General features: G+C 39.3%; 2 protein-coding genes across 2 annotated transcripts in view; both read right to left on the bottom strand.

The window, feature by feature from the left end:
• Window positions 1-9,037, bottom strand: part of arhgap23a (Rho GTPase activating protein 23a) — a 69,017-nt gene extending 59,980 nt beyond the window's left edge. The window contains exon 1 of the mRNA XM_079872119.1: window positions 8,570-9,037. Within this exon, the coding sequence (XP_079728245.1) occupies window positions 8,570-8,578 (9 nt within the window). The 5' untranslated portion in view covers window positions 8,579-9,037. The remainder of the gene's footprint in view (window positions 1-8,569) is intronic.
• plcd3a (phospholipase C, delta 3a) overlaps window positions 1-15,154 on the bottom strand; it is a 142,969-nt gene that overhangs the window by 91,688 nt on the left and 36,127 nt on the right. The window lies entirely within an intron of this gene.

Genomic DNA, 15,154 nt, shown 5'->3' with positions numbered 1-15,154 from the left:
GTCACAGCAGGACAAAGACAAAAAGAAAACCTTTCTTTTGGACACTTTCTTGCTGATTAAATGGAACTGTGCTGAATTGGAGAGTTCGGGAGCTCTGGAAAGCTCCTTAAAGTTTCTCGTCCTCAGGGCAAAACACACTGGTGCTGCAGAAAACACAGAGAACGTGGCACTGGGCCCTACCGCTGACTCTTCACTGCTTCAGCCCATGTGGCTGTCATTAGAGAGACAGAAAGAAAGAGAGAGAGGCTTTTGCAATACTCCAAGCTCGTTTTGTGTGTTTCTTCAACACGTAAATCAAACAAAGCAGGAGATGTTTCGCTGATTTTGTGTGCAGGCGAGTTTTGAGGACAGTAGTGGTCCTAATAACGCCAATGTATTCTCATATAGTTCACCCAAATTAAAATTCAAGTCAATATTTACTCTGGCAGAGATGAAAATGCTATCATATGGATTCTGAAGATTTGGCATATCGGAGTCAAACAGACTACCGTTATAATATTTGAATGCTGTTTTTCTCTCATTTTTGGAGCTTGGCAACCGCTGGTCACAACTGTCTTTGTATTGCAAGAGCATTTTGGTTTTTAAAAATATGAGTGAATATTCGAGTAAATAATGGTAGAATTATCTGTTTTAAATGCACTACCATTCAAAAGTTTGGAGTCTGTAAGATTTTTTGTTTTATTTATTTATAAAAAAGATAAAAAAGATCATACCGACCCCGAACGTTTGATCGTTGGTATGCAAGGCAATGCATCTGTGTGTTGCAATGATGAATTCATTCCAAACTTGTGTCCATGCTTGTGTGTTTAACTCAGTATTCCCTTCAGCGCTCATTATCCTCTCCTACCACCAAACCAGGTCAAATTATCCCAATAAGCCCTAAGCCACAAGATAAGAGAGCGATAGGGAGACTGTAGCTCTGTGCCAAAACACAGCCACATGTGAGCTATTTCTCTCGTTATTTCCATCCATTTTTTTCTGCCACCCTTTTGCCCATCGAGCTCTTATGGGTTCAAAATTTTCACAGGAGGAAAAATTGTGAACTTTTTTTTTATTGTACCACCAAAGCATTTGTTAAGTCAAGCATATATGTAGCTCCAGTGCTGCTCAGAATCCTTCATGTGCTTCTCTCATCATCATCATCATCATCATCCATGCAGCGCTCGTAATAAAGCCCGGCAGCTAGCTTGTAAAAAAACAAAACACTTAGCACAATGTGTTTTTATATAATGAGCTAATGTTATACTATAAATTCAAGCTGTGTGGGTCTTTCCCATTCTTTTAAAGGGATGTACAGTGCGGTTCCAATATGCCTCAGCTTTGTATTTTTCTAATTTAATACTTTTTTTTCATAAAAATATATATCATAACAATTTGTGTTGCATGAATTTCTGAATGTTTCGGTGTTTGCTCACTTGGGCTGAATGAACTTGATGATCAAACCTGATGATCATGTTCTCCAGCATGATTTTGAGATGATCCAAAGAGCATCTTGAGCTTCAATGGAAGAGCACCTGACCATCTGTACAGTCACATGATCAGTGTCACAGATTTGTGACCAGTCTTATTCATTTTACATCATAATGTTTCTTTGTTTATACTTCTCAAAAAAGAATCCCAAAGCTTTTTGTTTATTTCTCAGATTTTAAAAATGAGCAAAGTATCAATCAAATCCCAATTGTCATGTGGACTCTGATGGTTGAACCCCACTGTAAGTGTCAAGGGCAGAAGGAGGAAGCGGTCACAGGGTTCATGACCCCATGTTTTCTGTGGGTCCTCCTACAACCTGTCGTAAATCTATGCCATTCAATCTCTACAGCAGCGTTTTGGGTCTGTTTTACATGTTACCAGACTTCAGGAATAAAGAAACCATACTAAATCATAGGGGTGGGGGAAAAAATCGATTCTTAGATGAATCGCGATTCGGGACGTGGACGATTCTGAATCGATTCACAAATGTCAAAAATCGATTTTCTAAAAAAAAAAAAAAATTCTAATGTAACATTGACGGAACGCAAAAGGCGGAACTCTGAAGCGGACGTGCACGTGCGCGGACAGTCTGTGGCGTGCACATAACAGAGACGCGCACATAACGGACGCATGATGGCTGAGCGCCAAATGTGCAATGCCAGTCACAAAAAGTTACATTTTGACTGTAAGTTACTCTCTGCAGATGTTCATTCACTTTCTTTGTATAAGCTGTTTTTGATTGTGGTATACAGCAAACATTTCAAGTCATAACTCTTTATTATTTAGTTGTGTATAAGTCAAGAGCGACTTTGAATGTTACTAATTATTCAGAATATGCATAAGTCCACAAGCATTATACGTTATGATAGCTTCTGGTACATAATTCTATATTTTTGAACGAAAACTGTTTGTGAATTTGCTACAGCAAAATGTTTTTTTTGTCTGAAGGATTATATTGCTCATTGGAAATAACAAGAGGATGTTGGTTAGAAGTCTATTATTAAATGCTACTATGCTAGAGATTCAGAATATGCTGAAGTTTGTATTAATTTACTACAAGTATGCTGCTAGTACAAGCACACATTTATTTTCCTGTTGGTTCTCAGCAATGTTGGGACATATGCTGGCAAATGTAACCTTACAGTTGACTTGCCAAATCACTTCCATTTGTTTTATTAATAAAATTAATATAGGAAGTATTGGAAGTAAGTTCGTTATGGGTCATCATAAATACTTTGCTTTAAAAGTACCAAGTAAAAACATTTTTTCAATGTTTTTGATAAAAGGCACTTCCCTGAGAATTGAACTTCATAAATGTGAAAAAGACACTTTAATGTCTGTCATTATGTTTGTCATTCTGTATAGCAAAGCAGATGAGAGTAGATCATGATCAGAAACCTGATTAGAAATCATTATGAATAAAATCGAATTGTTTTGAATCGAAAATCTTTTTGAATCGAAAATCGATTTTGAATCGAATCGTGGCCTCAAGAATCGGAATCGAATCGAATCGTGAGATGGTAAAAGATTCCCACCCCTAAAATCAGCAACAATTACTTACTCAACTCTGACTTAGAATAAAAACATAATTATTCAACTTGCTATAAATATTAAATGTATTTCGAGGCCCTTAGAAAGCATTGCATATACAGTATTTGTGTATAGATAAGCAGCAGAAACATCTGTGATACTCTGCCATATTATCCCTGGAGGAAAGAAGAGAGTACTAAAAGGTAAAAATAACTGGAGTGAGAGGAAATGCTCTGAATGGAACTGTATTGTGTTACACGAACTACCATTTTCTCTATTTATGAGCTGTTATGAGGATACTGAGGCTGTTTTTGGTCACAGAGACCATCTCATGGTGCTTGTAAAGCGCTAACGTCCTGTTTCCTCATAATTCATGTGGCATACCATACATACCAATATTTCCTTTCTCCTTTACATCACTTCCTCCTGGCTAAAGGTGAGGACCCTTCTGTCTGACCTCTACATGTTCAAAAATGTTCACACACGCACAGATGTATGAATACATACTACAATGTTTTTGACATGTTCATTTACAATACATTATTGTTTCTAAGTAAGTGTCAAAGTTCATTGTAAATTCTACAGGCTCCTTTGAGACGGCATTAACATTTGAAATGTCTCTGTAAGTATAATAACTTAATAACCTGTTTGATCACACTGCCAATCAGAACGGCCCCAGGCATTGCTGTAGAACTAGCTGACTCTGTTAAACACATTACGATCTGGAAAGAGCGTAATCTGTAAAACATATCTCGTATATAAGTACACCAGTTTCTTCAAAGCCAGACAGTCCATGCTCCATTTAAGAGCAATAGTTTTACCCCATAACCTCCCTCATAATTTACTACAACTACAAAAACAATATTTGCATTATAAATCCATCCATAATGTTAGTTTGCTATATGAGGCCGTTTGTGCTGCCATCTGGAAACAGTCCATCCAGATTAAGCAGGGAAACATCTGCCTCACAAACCCTCAGCCATCTACCCACTAACTGCAGAGTGGGATGAATTTCCCAACAAATATAATCCATAATCCATGTAATCTAACTCATTTTGATACACTGTAAACCCAGATTTTGTTTCTAATTAAACTTACGAGTAATCATTACTTATTCTTTTATGTTTAGTAAAAACCTGCTATCATTACTAAACAACATTAGTTGTTTGTACTATTTAGCTGAAAGATTCATTGCACTAATCATGTTAAGCTGAGATAACTCGCTATGTTAAGCTTCTGTAAGGGAGGGGCGTGGCCTATTTAAACAGGTGACAGTGCGCAGAGTGCGCCATTTAAAGTTTGAACAGAAGAGTCGAACATTACCAGCTTAACTTATTACTAAACAGACTGACTTTATTTCTGTCAGACGTCTACAAAAGATCTTGTTGAGAATCAACAGAGGTTTAGATGGTGATTATTTATTGTTTCATTTGTAGTCACCATGATGGTGAAAGGTGTTGGCTTTAGTTGGGCTCTTGCCTTTGATATTTAAACATTATATTTTCTCTAGCTGTTTTAACTGTGAGTTTAAAAGGCACAATAGTTATAGCAAAAAGTCAAGAGTAAAGTGATAAATTGACTAAACTGCCTATTGATGCTGTTATCAATAGAGATTATAAGTCATTAAAGTCAGTAACACTTGATATTTCCTGTGATTTTACAGCAGAAGTTCCACAGGAATTGTATATGAATCTCCACAATGGTGATACTTGCAGTGCATGCTGGGTACCCAATAGTAAACCTATTATCCTAAACCATGTAAATACAACATAACATGTTTAGTTTCAGCTTGTGTAAAAGGTTAGGGTTATATGTTAATACAACTTAACATGTTTAGTTTCAGCTTGTGTAAAAACTAAAGTGGTATAAGGCAACGGGTTTCCTCGCGATTTGCGAGTAAAGTCAACTAATTCGGGTTAAGAGTGTACCAAACCCTTAGATATCACAATATGGCCATGAAATAAATGACAGCGGCAAAGTATAAAAGAGGTAATGGATGTTAAAGGGTGGAGAAGAGAGCGATGGAATGCACAAGATGAAGAAAATATGAAAGAGACAGAGACAAACGAATGCAAAACGACCTCCCAAGCTCTCTCGCTCTCACCCATATATGTGATTCAGGGCTGCTGGACAGTGATGAAGTAACAGGTCATTAGCTCCAGCTGTAACATCAATAACCACTCAGACATCAGCAGAGAAAACAGGCCCATCTTAGACATCACATGAGCTCTTTTGTCTTGCAGTGAAGAATGATGGCCTAAAAAGGTTGTCCCTCTAAGGACATTGCAAGAGCTTTTTATTGGTTACTTTGAATGGAAACTTATTTTATTAAGTGCGCAGTTGCTCTCTGACTGCTGATCTAGAATGATTTAATGCTGATATTGCTGGAGCATCTTCAGTTTTCTGTGATCCTTTCAATACTCTGCAGTGCAGAGTTTCTGTGTACGTTTGCAATCGTTCCCTAGACACATTAAAAATGGCTCTTTGATAGTTTGGTGAAAACTAATCTCTTGTAAAATGATGCCAAAACTCGATTCAAATTCAAGGCAGGGGGAGAAAAAAAGAGTATATTGATAGAGTTGTTTTTGTTTGTTGAAAAAAGGATGCACCTGCAACCCATTTTACTTCCGTAATGTGACAGATTTCCTTTTTTCTATTATTTTCTATTAATTTTGTCAAGCTCCAAGAGTGCTCATAACAGCATTAGGACTTATTACTCCGCTTGTCTGTGTTTGTGCATAGGGATTTTTCAGCGACTTTTTCGGCAGGTTTCATAGATCCTCCGAGAGTAGGTGGCGTGCTTATTAGAACATTCTATCGGAAAAAAATGATGGTAGGACTTGATATTATCCATTAGGAATTGATTTGATTGTCACAAGTGTGTGTTCCAGCTGGGCATGGTCTCTTCAGAAAGGTTGGAGGGATGGAGCTAAAATGTGACTCTGGATCACAAAACCAGTCATAAGTCGCACGGGTATATTTGTGGCAATAGCCAACAATACATTGAATGGGGCAAAATTATCGATTTTTCTTTTATGCCAAAAATCATTAGGATATTAAGTAAAGATCATGTTCCATGAAGATATTTAGTAAATTTCCTACCGTAAATATATAAAACATTTATTTTTGTGAGTGATGAATGCTGCACAATCGCCAACAGAAATGGACAACTTTTAAGGTGATTTTCTTAATGTTTCAATTTTTTGGCACCCTCAGATTCCAGATTTTTTTTGAATAGTTGTATCTTGGTCTTGTTTTGTGGTCCAGGGTCACAAATAAGAAAATAAGAGGCCTTGTGACCTCAGCCAAAAAAGTCATTTCAGAGGTGCATGAAGCCAAGTTATTTTGTTGCACATATCATTAATACAAAATCAAATGGATCTGATTGAAAGCCAACATGTTATAACTAGTCTCACTTATTACAGGAACAATCTTTATGGACCAACCTGAAAATCAGCATCACAATTATGAATCAGTTTTAATTTGAGGGATTCAAACCAGCCAGGATCTCGGAAGGAAGTTGGCATGAAACGTAAGTTGCAATTGTCTTTTCTTTCCTATTGTGACTAGTAAAATGGCTGCTCAAAAAAGAAAAAATGTATTGTGGATTGTATGGATTGTATCGTTGGATGTTTGTGGTTTGCTATTGCTGTGATGAGTGACAGGTTGTCCTGCCCTCACGTTAGTAAACACACCATCAGAAAAGATTACAAGAGGCAGAGCAAGTTAATTGGATTAAAGATTATATAATGGCACATGAATTTTAAAATATTAATAATGTGCACAGAAAAATTATTTATAATAAATTCTGAAATATTCCATGTCAATTTGGATTTCATGGTGACTTTAACCACTACACCTGATCCCCCTGAGCAGACTGCCATCATGTGCCAACTGTCTCTTTCTGCATTACTGACCACAATTGCAGCAGATTTTTGGCTCGTGGGCCTGTTTCATACATGCTATCATAAGATAACATATAGCTTTGGACAATCTTAAGAGAAGAAGGAGCTGTAAACAGGTTTGAAGGAATTAACCGGACGAACGCACTTTGCACTTGTGCTCACAGAGCCAGCTATACAATTACTGTCCTATAGTCATTCCATACTCCTGATCAATGAGACGACCTTCACACACTCTCACTCTCTCTCACACACACACTTTCTGGACTGTATCAGTGTAGGGAAAGTAATTGTAGTGTTTAGCTTTTACCTTTCAGCCACCCAGTAGCCTAATACACTTCTGCACCAATTAGAGCAAAGATGTGTTACTGACTTTTGGTGAAGTATTGATCTACTGTTGCTCTCAGTGGTCTGTTGTTTGGCTAGATAGTCATTTGCCTGCTGGCATTTTTCCATGACAATACATTTGCGCGACTTTGGAGGTTGGATCAGGTCCCTGTCTAGCACTGGTCCGTCTTACTGTTCTTCTCATAACAGAGCCACTGCCATCATAATGTGAGTGGCCATCCAGATACTTCTGAATGTCAAACACTGAATGTAAATCAATGGGGTCAATATTAGATATTATACAAACTATTGCATGGGGATGACATCACCTGGTTGACGTTAGACCCATGCAAGACGTGGCTGAGGACGTGCAGTGTTGAGTGCATGAATAATTCATCACAGGAGAGCGCGACAACGGCATGCGATCCGTTTAAAGAGAAGGAAAGATTGAAATATTTTGCTAAATGCCATTTAGTCATAGCCCAAATACAAACTAAATAAAATGTCATGGTGTCTCTCTTTCACACACTGCTGTCCCAAAGGAGCGAGACTATTGAGAGCATGACATAATGTTTAGGCAGAGTCAGCCCAGGGAATCAGCATCCTTGTTTAGTGTCACTGCATGGCAAGCAACAGCTGGAAAGAAATGCAACTGCTTTTACACGTTACCATTACTCTATGTAATAGATCAAATTAAAATGATTTATTTATTAAATAATAAGTATGTGAGAAGTAATAATGACAATATTTCATAAATACTGATATATATATATATATATATATATATATATATATATATATATATATATATATATATATATATATATATATACACACACAGTATACACACATACATACACACACACATACATATTCACACACACACATATATATATATATGTATAATGTTAACCCTTATGATTTGGGTAAGCAGTAAGAGTATGAGTTATCAAGTATGATTTACTTATCTGGACTTGTATCTGTGTTAGTGTTTAAGGTGCATTGCTCTCATGCAAAGCAGAGTATAAGGTTACTCATATCTGATTTTAAACAATCATACTGCAAATAAAATACACTATGTTCAAATCAATCGGTGATTCTGACACCAACCCCCTTTATATGTGACATGCTGTAGGATTTACTCAGCATGACAACAGCATCACAAAGACAAAATGATGAACAAAAAAAGCAAGCCACACGCTATAGTGTTAAGGATGGATTTGCTGCTAGAGACTGATGCGAGAATCCTGCTGTGCCGTTTGCTTTTGCCCGAAGCATCACCGGCATGAAACAGGAAACATGTTTGTTCTGCGTAATTGTACGCTGACTGTATCGCTCACCTGCTCCATGCTTCAGCAATCCCTCTTCCGCCTCCTGTTCCCACTCATGGCACAGTATTCCGGCTTCCCAAAGCAATATTCCCACAGTTGCTAGCCTCCCTAATTAAGGAATCCTTACAAAAATCCACAGACGTCCTTACATAGCCGGGAGGCTCCCTGAAGATGAGCCTCTGAGATTCATTCCCCCTCCGACAGCCTGTTATCCAGTGAAATGCTCCGAAGTGTTCCTATTATCTGTGTCACACTCTCTCTCTCTCTCTCTGTCTGGTTGTGCTGTGATTATTTGCTCCAGGCTCTGTGCTAAAGCAGAGACACAGGGTCAGGGCTGAATCTATGTTTTACTCCGGTACAGCGAAGGATAAGGGACTTCCTCTCACTCGTTTGTTTGTTTCACACCCTTCACCTTGCCTTCATGCTTCCAACTCAACCCTCCCTCTTTCTCTCCCCACTTCCCTCCTCTCCTTCCCTTCCCCCACTCGTATGGATTCTGAGGGAAAGGAAGGGGGGGGTTGGTCATAGTGGTACCATGTGACTCCCAGCACTGAGCAATAGGGTCCAATCAACTGAAGCTTCTTCTGTTTCTATGGTGGGGACCCCCTGATGCCCAGCCTGGCTCATGCCTGAGATGAAGCTTCTGTCACCATTGGCAACCATAGAGCACAGCAGCCGTAATGTGACTGTGACAGACAGAATGTTCATGTGAGACTCTGCAGCAACATGCTGTGCTGGGAACATGCAGCTACTTGCAGTTTGCATATTAAAGAAATAGGGCTTCTTTAACTGTGTGTGTATGTGTGCGTGCGAGCGTGTGATTTAGAGTTTTACTGACCTCTGCAAGTCATGCATGTTTTTCATAGTCTTAGAGATGAAATCTAGATGTCAGGTTAATTCCCACCGTTCTGGAAAAATCTGTAAATATCAGGGAGTGATAGGTCTGTGGAAATTAATAAAATCTTAAAGGGGTGGTTGATTATGATTTCACTTTTCTAACTTTAATTAGTGTGTAATGTTGCTGTTTGAACATAAACAACATCTGCAAAGTTATAACGCTCAAAGTTCAAAGCAAAGGGAGATATTTGCTTTTAAAGAAATAGCTTTTTAAGGACTACAACAAACGGCTGGTAGGAACTACACAACATGTCACTAACCCTAAAATTTACATAAACCCCGCCCCCGGGAACGCGATTTATAGATTATCATGACAGAATATGCTAATCAATGACTAGAAGATAACTACACATAAGCTACATAAATTCATCAACTAACCATTCAGAAACGGCCTGTTGCTTCTACATGTTGTCACTTCTTCTTGAGTCTCTCCATCATTGTCTGAATCCGGTTTGAACATAAAAGGCTAAAAGTTTTTGAAATTTTCAGTGCATGTCTGTGTGTGGTAAAAGGACACGAGCTGCTGTAGCTCCGCCCCCTGTGCCGGGAGCAGCAGCTCATTTGCATTTAAAGGGACAGACACAAAAACGGTGTGTTTTTGCTCACCCTCAAAAAGTGACCGTTTTAATATGCTATATAAAAATATGTGGGGTATTTTGAGCTAAAACTTCATATACACACTCTGGGGACATCAGTGTCTTATTTTACATCTTGTGAAAGGGTATTATTCCACCCCTTTAAAGGCCATGTAAAACATTGGTTTAGTTATTCTCAGCTATATTTCTTCACTGAAAAAAAATATGTAAGATTTACTTTTCACTCTAAAATTGCTGGTAAGTTTTACAAATAATTACAAAGAAATGGCAAGTAACACATTGAATTAAAGGTGCATTGTGTAATATTTAGGAGGATCTGTTGACAGAAATGCAATATCATGTAGGCTACATAACTATGTTTTCAGTGGTGTATAAAGACCTTACATAATGAACCGTTATGTTTTTATTACCTTAGAATAAGCCATTTCTATCTACATACACCACGAGTCCCCTTACATTCATTTAGGAGAAGGCCAGGACAAGCGGTCAGTCTGTGAATACGAGGAGAGTGCGAAAGTGTTTTTTTCTTAATATCAAGTTCCCCTGTTGCTCAGTTTACTATTTGCCTAGGTTATTAAGGTAGTGCTAGTTTTGATTCTCTGCTTATTTTTAATTTTTACCTTCACAAAAAAAAAAAAAATTTAATTAGACGCGATCCTATTTTGAATAACAGTCGCGTCTAATAAGTGTTGCAGTTTGAATTTTATTGCAATTAAGTGTAGCGCTGCCAACAGCTAGTTTCGATTTCTCCAATTTTCGGGATATTTGCTTTTGCTGTGCTAATTGCAAGGGCGGAGACAGCTGTCCTCACTCAAGCCTTTGAAAGCATTGTATTTATGTAGTGTGCGCGCTGTCGCGGAAGTGTCCTCGTGTGAAGACCGACTCGGGTAAAGACCATCGACTCTACCTGTGCGACTCCACCGAGCAAGGACATCTGTAAGGCACTTAATTATCTTCTTCTCCCCTTTCCTTTCCCACTTTTATCTTATTTCCCTTACTCAACATGTGCTTTCAATACATTCCTGTTGTCTCTCGACAATCCATCATCACACACAGCGGCAGCGCAATATGTGAATCTGCAAATTTTGGTGAAACCTCTACAAGTTTCAGATCATTTCCTCATTACTTTCAATTTACAACTCACTACCTGTGCACCACCAACCCCCCTACCAGTTACTTTCAGACGAAACCTGTGCTTACTTTCTCCCTCCCATCTTTCCTCTGCTGTGTCATCTTCTCTTCCCTCACCCTCACAATTCTCATCTCTGGATGTGAATACCGCAACAGATACCTTATGCTCCACTCTAACCTCTTCTCCAGACAATATCTGCCCTCTCTCCTCCAGGCCAGCACACGCTACTCCCTCTAACCCCTGGTTATCTGAGGTTCTTCGTGAACACCGGACCGAACTCAGGGCAACGGAGGGGAAATGGCGCAAATCAAAAGACATCTGACCTGAGTATGTATCAGTCTCTGCTCTCTTCCTTTTTTTGTTGATGTTCATGCCGCGAAATCTTCATATTTCCACAACAAGATCAACAGCACCTCTAACACACAATCACTTTTCAAGACATTCAACTCTCTGCTCTGTCCACCTCCACCACCCACCTCCTCCTTAACTGCTGATGGTTTTGCTAACTTCTTCACCAACAAAACAAGACATATCAGCAGTCAGTTCTCATCTCCACACACACAGGAACCCAGACCAACCTCCTTCCTTCTCCAATAACCTTCTCTCCTCCTTCTCTCCACTAACCGAGGAAGAAGTATCTAAACTTATCCTCTCCAGTCATCCTACCACCTGCCCTGTAGACACCCTCACACCTTCTACAAGCCATCTCTTCCTCACTTCTACCAGCACTTACACACATCATATACTCATCCCTCCATACTGGCATTTTCCCTACAGCATTCAAGCAGGCTCGGGTAACTCCACTGCTTAAAAAAACAACACTTAAACACATCTTTTGCAGAGAATTACCGACCTGTCTCTCTCCTACCATTCATTGCGAAAACACTTGAACGAGTTGCTTTCAACCAAGTGTCATCTTTTCTGTCTCTGAACAACCAGCTGGATGTCAACCAATCCGGCTTCAAGAAAGGGCATTCAACTGAGACTGCATTACTGTCGGTCACAGAAGCCCTACGGATCGCAAAAGCTGCTTCCAAATCTTCAGTCCTCATTCTCCTGGATCTGTCTGCTGCCTTCGACACTGTGAATCATCAGATCCTTATGTCCACCCTCTCATCACTGGGCATCACAGGAACTTCCTCCTCTGGTTTGAATCCTATCTCACAGGTAGATCCTTCAGGGTCGCATGGAGAGGCGAGGTATCCAAAGCACATCAGCTGATCACAGGGGTTCCTCAGGGTTCAGTTCTTGGACCCCTCCTCTTCTCCATTTACACCACATCACTGGGACACATCATACAGGCACATGGTTTCTCTTACCACTGCTATGCTGATGACACACAGCTCTTCCTCTCATTTCAACCAGATGATCCCACAGTAGCTGCACGAGTCTCAAGCTGTCTGGCGGACATCTCGACATGGATGAAGGAACATCACCTACAGCTCAACCTGGCAAAGACTGAGCTTCTCGTCCTCCCTGCCAATCCGTCTCTACAACACGACTTCACTATCCAGCTAGATTCAGCATCAATCACCCCTTCAAGGTCGGTCAGAAATCTTGGAGTAATATTTGATGACCAGCTGACCTTTACAGACCAAATTACAAAAACAGCTTGATCATGCCGGTTTGCACTGCACAACATCATGAAGATCAGGCCTTTCCTAACTGAGCATGCAACACAACTTCTCGTCCAGGCCCTGGTCATTTCTAGGCTTGATTACTGCAATGCTCTTCTGGCTGGACTTCCATCGTGTGCAATTAAACCTCTACAAATGATTCAGAATGCTTCAGCTCGTCTTGTCTTCAACAAGCCCAAGAGGGCCCACGTCACTCCTCTGTTCATCTCTCTGCACTGGCTACCACTTGCTGCCCACATCAAGTTCAAGGCATTGACACTTGCTTACAGATCTATCACAGGCTCAGCTCCCTCCTACTTTCACTCGCTCCTACGAGTCTACATCCCTACCAGAAGCCTATGATCGGTCAACGAGCGATGTCTTGTGGTTCCATCACAGAGAGCCACAAAATCACTCTCCAGAACATTCTCATTCACGGTTCCATGCTGGTGGAACGCTCTCCCCACCCTCATCCGGAATGCAGAATCCCTGACAACATCCCTGACTCAATGATGAACAAGTAACAATAATATTCGCAATAACATTCATTTTTACTGAATAATTAAGTAAACATAATTTCTTAATTTATAATTGTAAAGAAACTTAAGTTAAGTTAAGAAGCTTTACTCTCTGCTGTCTCAGACGACGACATCTTTTCCTGTCGGCCAAGTAACTTCTGTTGGTTGCAATTTGCAACCTCACCACTAGATGTCACTAGAAATCACACACTGCACCTTTAAACATGAAGTTTTGAAGTAGAAAATCTGAAATACAATTTTCTTGTCAAATGTGGGCTACTCCAATAATCTTTTTACAACTTAAAATTAAATTCTTTACAGTGTTCAACAAGAAATTATTGTTTTCTGACTGCAACTGTATTTCTAATTAAACAACATCACACAAGCAATAGTGCATGAATATCTTAAAATTCTGAATAATATAAACAAGAGACTGCAGGTAATCACACATAAATATTCTGTGCAACAGCACGACTGTGACTGTGATAGATTTTATGCAACAGTTCAATAAACAAATGGTTAATATTGAGCCCTTGAGAGCCACTCCCTCATTTCCCATAACTCACTGCTGGTCTCATCATCCCTGTTTGCATCCACCTGTGTCTCATTACCTTGTCAGTCTCCACCTATTTAAACCATGTACACTCATTCATTCCCTGCGAAGTCTTGTTTAGTGTTACACTGCAATTCCGAGCATTCTCCCTGGTATCATGTCTCATGGTTTTTTTATTTTTCATCAGTTTGTGACACCAACGTTGAATGCACTGATTTATTATTATTATTAAGAGCATAACATCTCAAAATACTGAACTGATGCAAACAAATACAAAATAATCCACGCAGTTATTACTGAATGAGACCCAGGCTGCGTCCAAAAACATACTTGTTGCCTCGCTGCCTTATCAGGCAAGCGTTTGTGCACGAAGGCACCTCACAAAACTGATTTCAGACAGACTTCTGTGGCAGTTTAATGGTTTAATAATCTACAGCAAAATAGAGCGAGCTTCAGTGAAAACTAAACAAATATTTAAATACAGTAATTTCTCACTAGAAATGACATCAGAAGTGGAAAATGACTTACATTTACACACAAACTGACCACTAACCACAACATTTAGATGCCATCTTTATTTTTTAGCCCAACTGTTACAGAACGGAACGCACATGTGGGATATCAAAGGACAGGCCTACATCGGCTACATTCGACATCACATAATCTCGTGAAGGTGTTTGTTTTGAATAAGTAATTACTCCACAGCCGCTAAAAAAGTGTTCTATTTAGTATGAATGTTTACTATGAATAAAATCTGGACGTACTACATTCGCATTGTCGCCCTTATTGTGACCTATCAGCGTCAGTTGCGTCGCTTCACGGTCATTCACAAATCCTCTCCCGTGGCCTCATGGGATAGTAAAATGTCCATTGTATGCACACTTCAGAATCTCGGCAGAAGTAGTAGGTCATCCGGGTACTTTTTGCATTCTCTTTTATGAGTACTATGAATTCGTACATACTTATTTTGGCACACACTGTTTTTCACCTACTACTACAGACAACGATTTTGGATGCTGCAATTTTCTGCCTTTAAAAATTAATCAGATGAAGGTATCTCAGGAGACAGGAAGTAAAGTTAACATTGGATTCAGACATGCCTTAAAGCCTTTATACATACATCCTCTGAAGGCAGCATTTTAAAGATCTCGGACACAGTCCCAGTGTTTCATGAGCAGCAAATCATCATATTAGAATAATTTCTGAAGGATCATGTGACACTGAAGACTGGAGTAATGATGGTGAATATTCAGCTTTTCCATAGCAGCAATACATTACATTT

This window comes from Squalius cephalus (assembly GCF_949319135.1).
Source record: "Squalius cephalus genome assembly, chromosome: 1".
Lineage (NCBI taxonomy): Eukaryota > Metazoa > Chordata > Actinopteri > Cypriniformes > Leuciscidae > Squalius > Squalius cephalus.
This window is presented reverse-complemented; position numbering and strand designations above follow the sequence as displayed.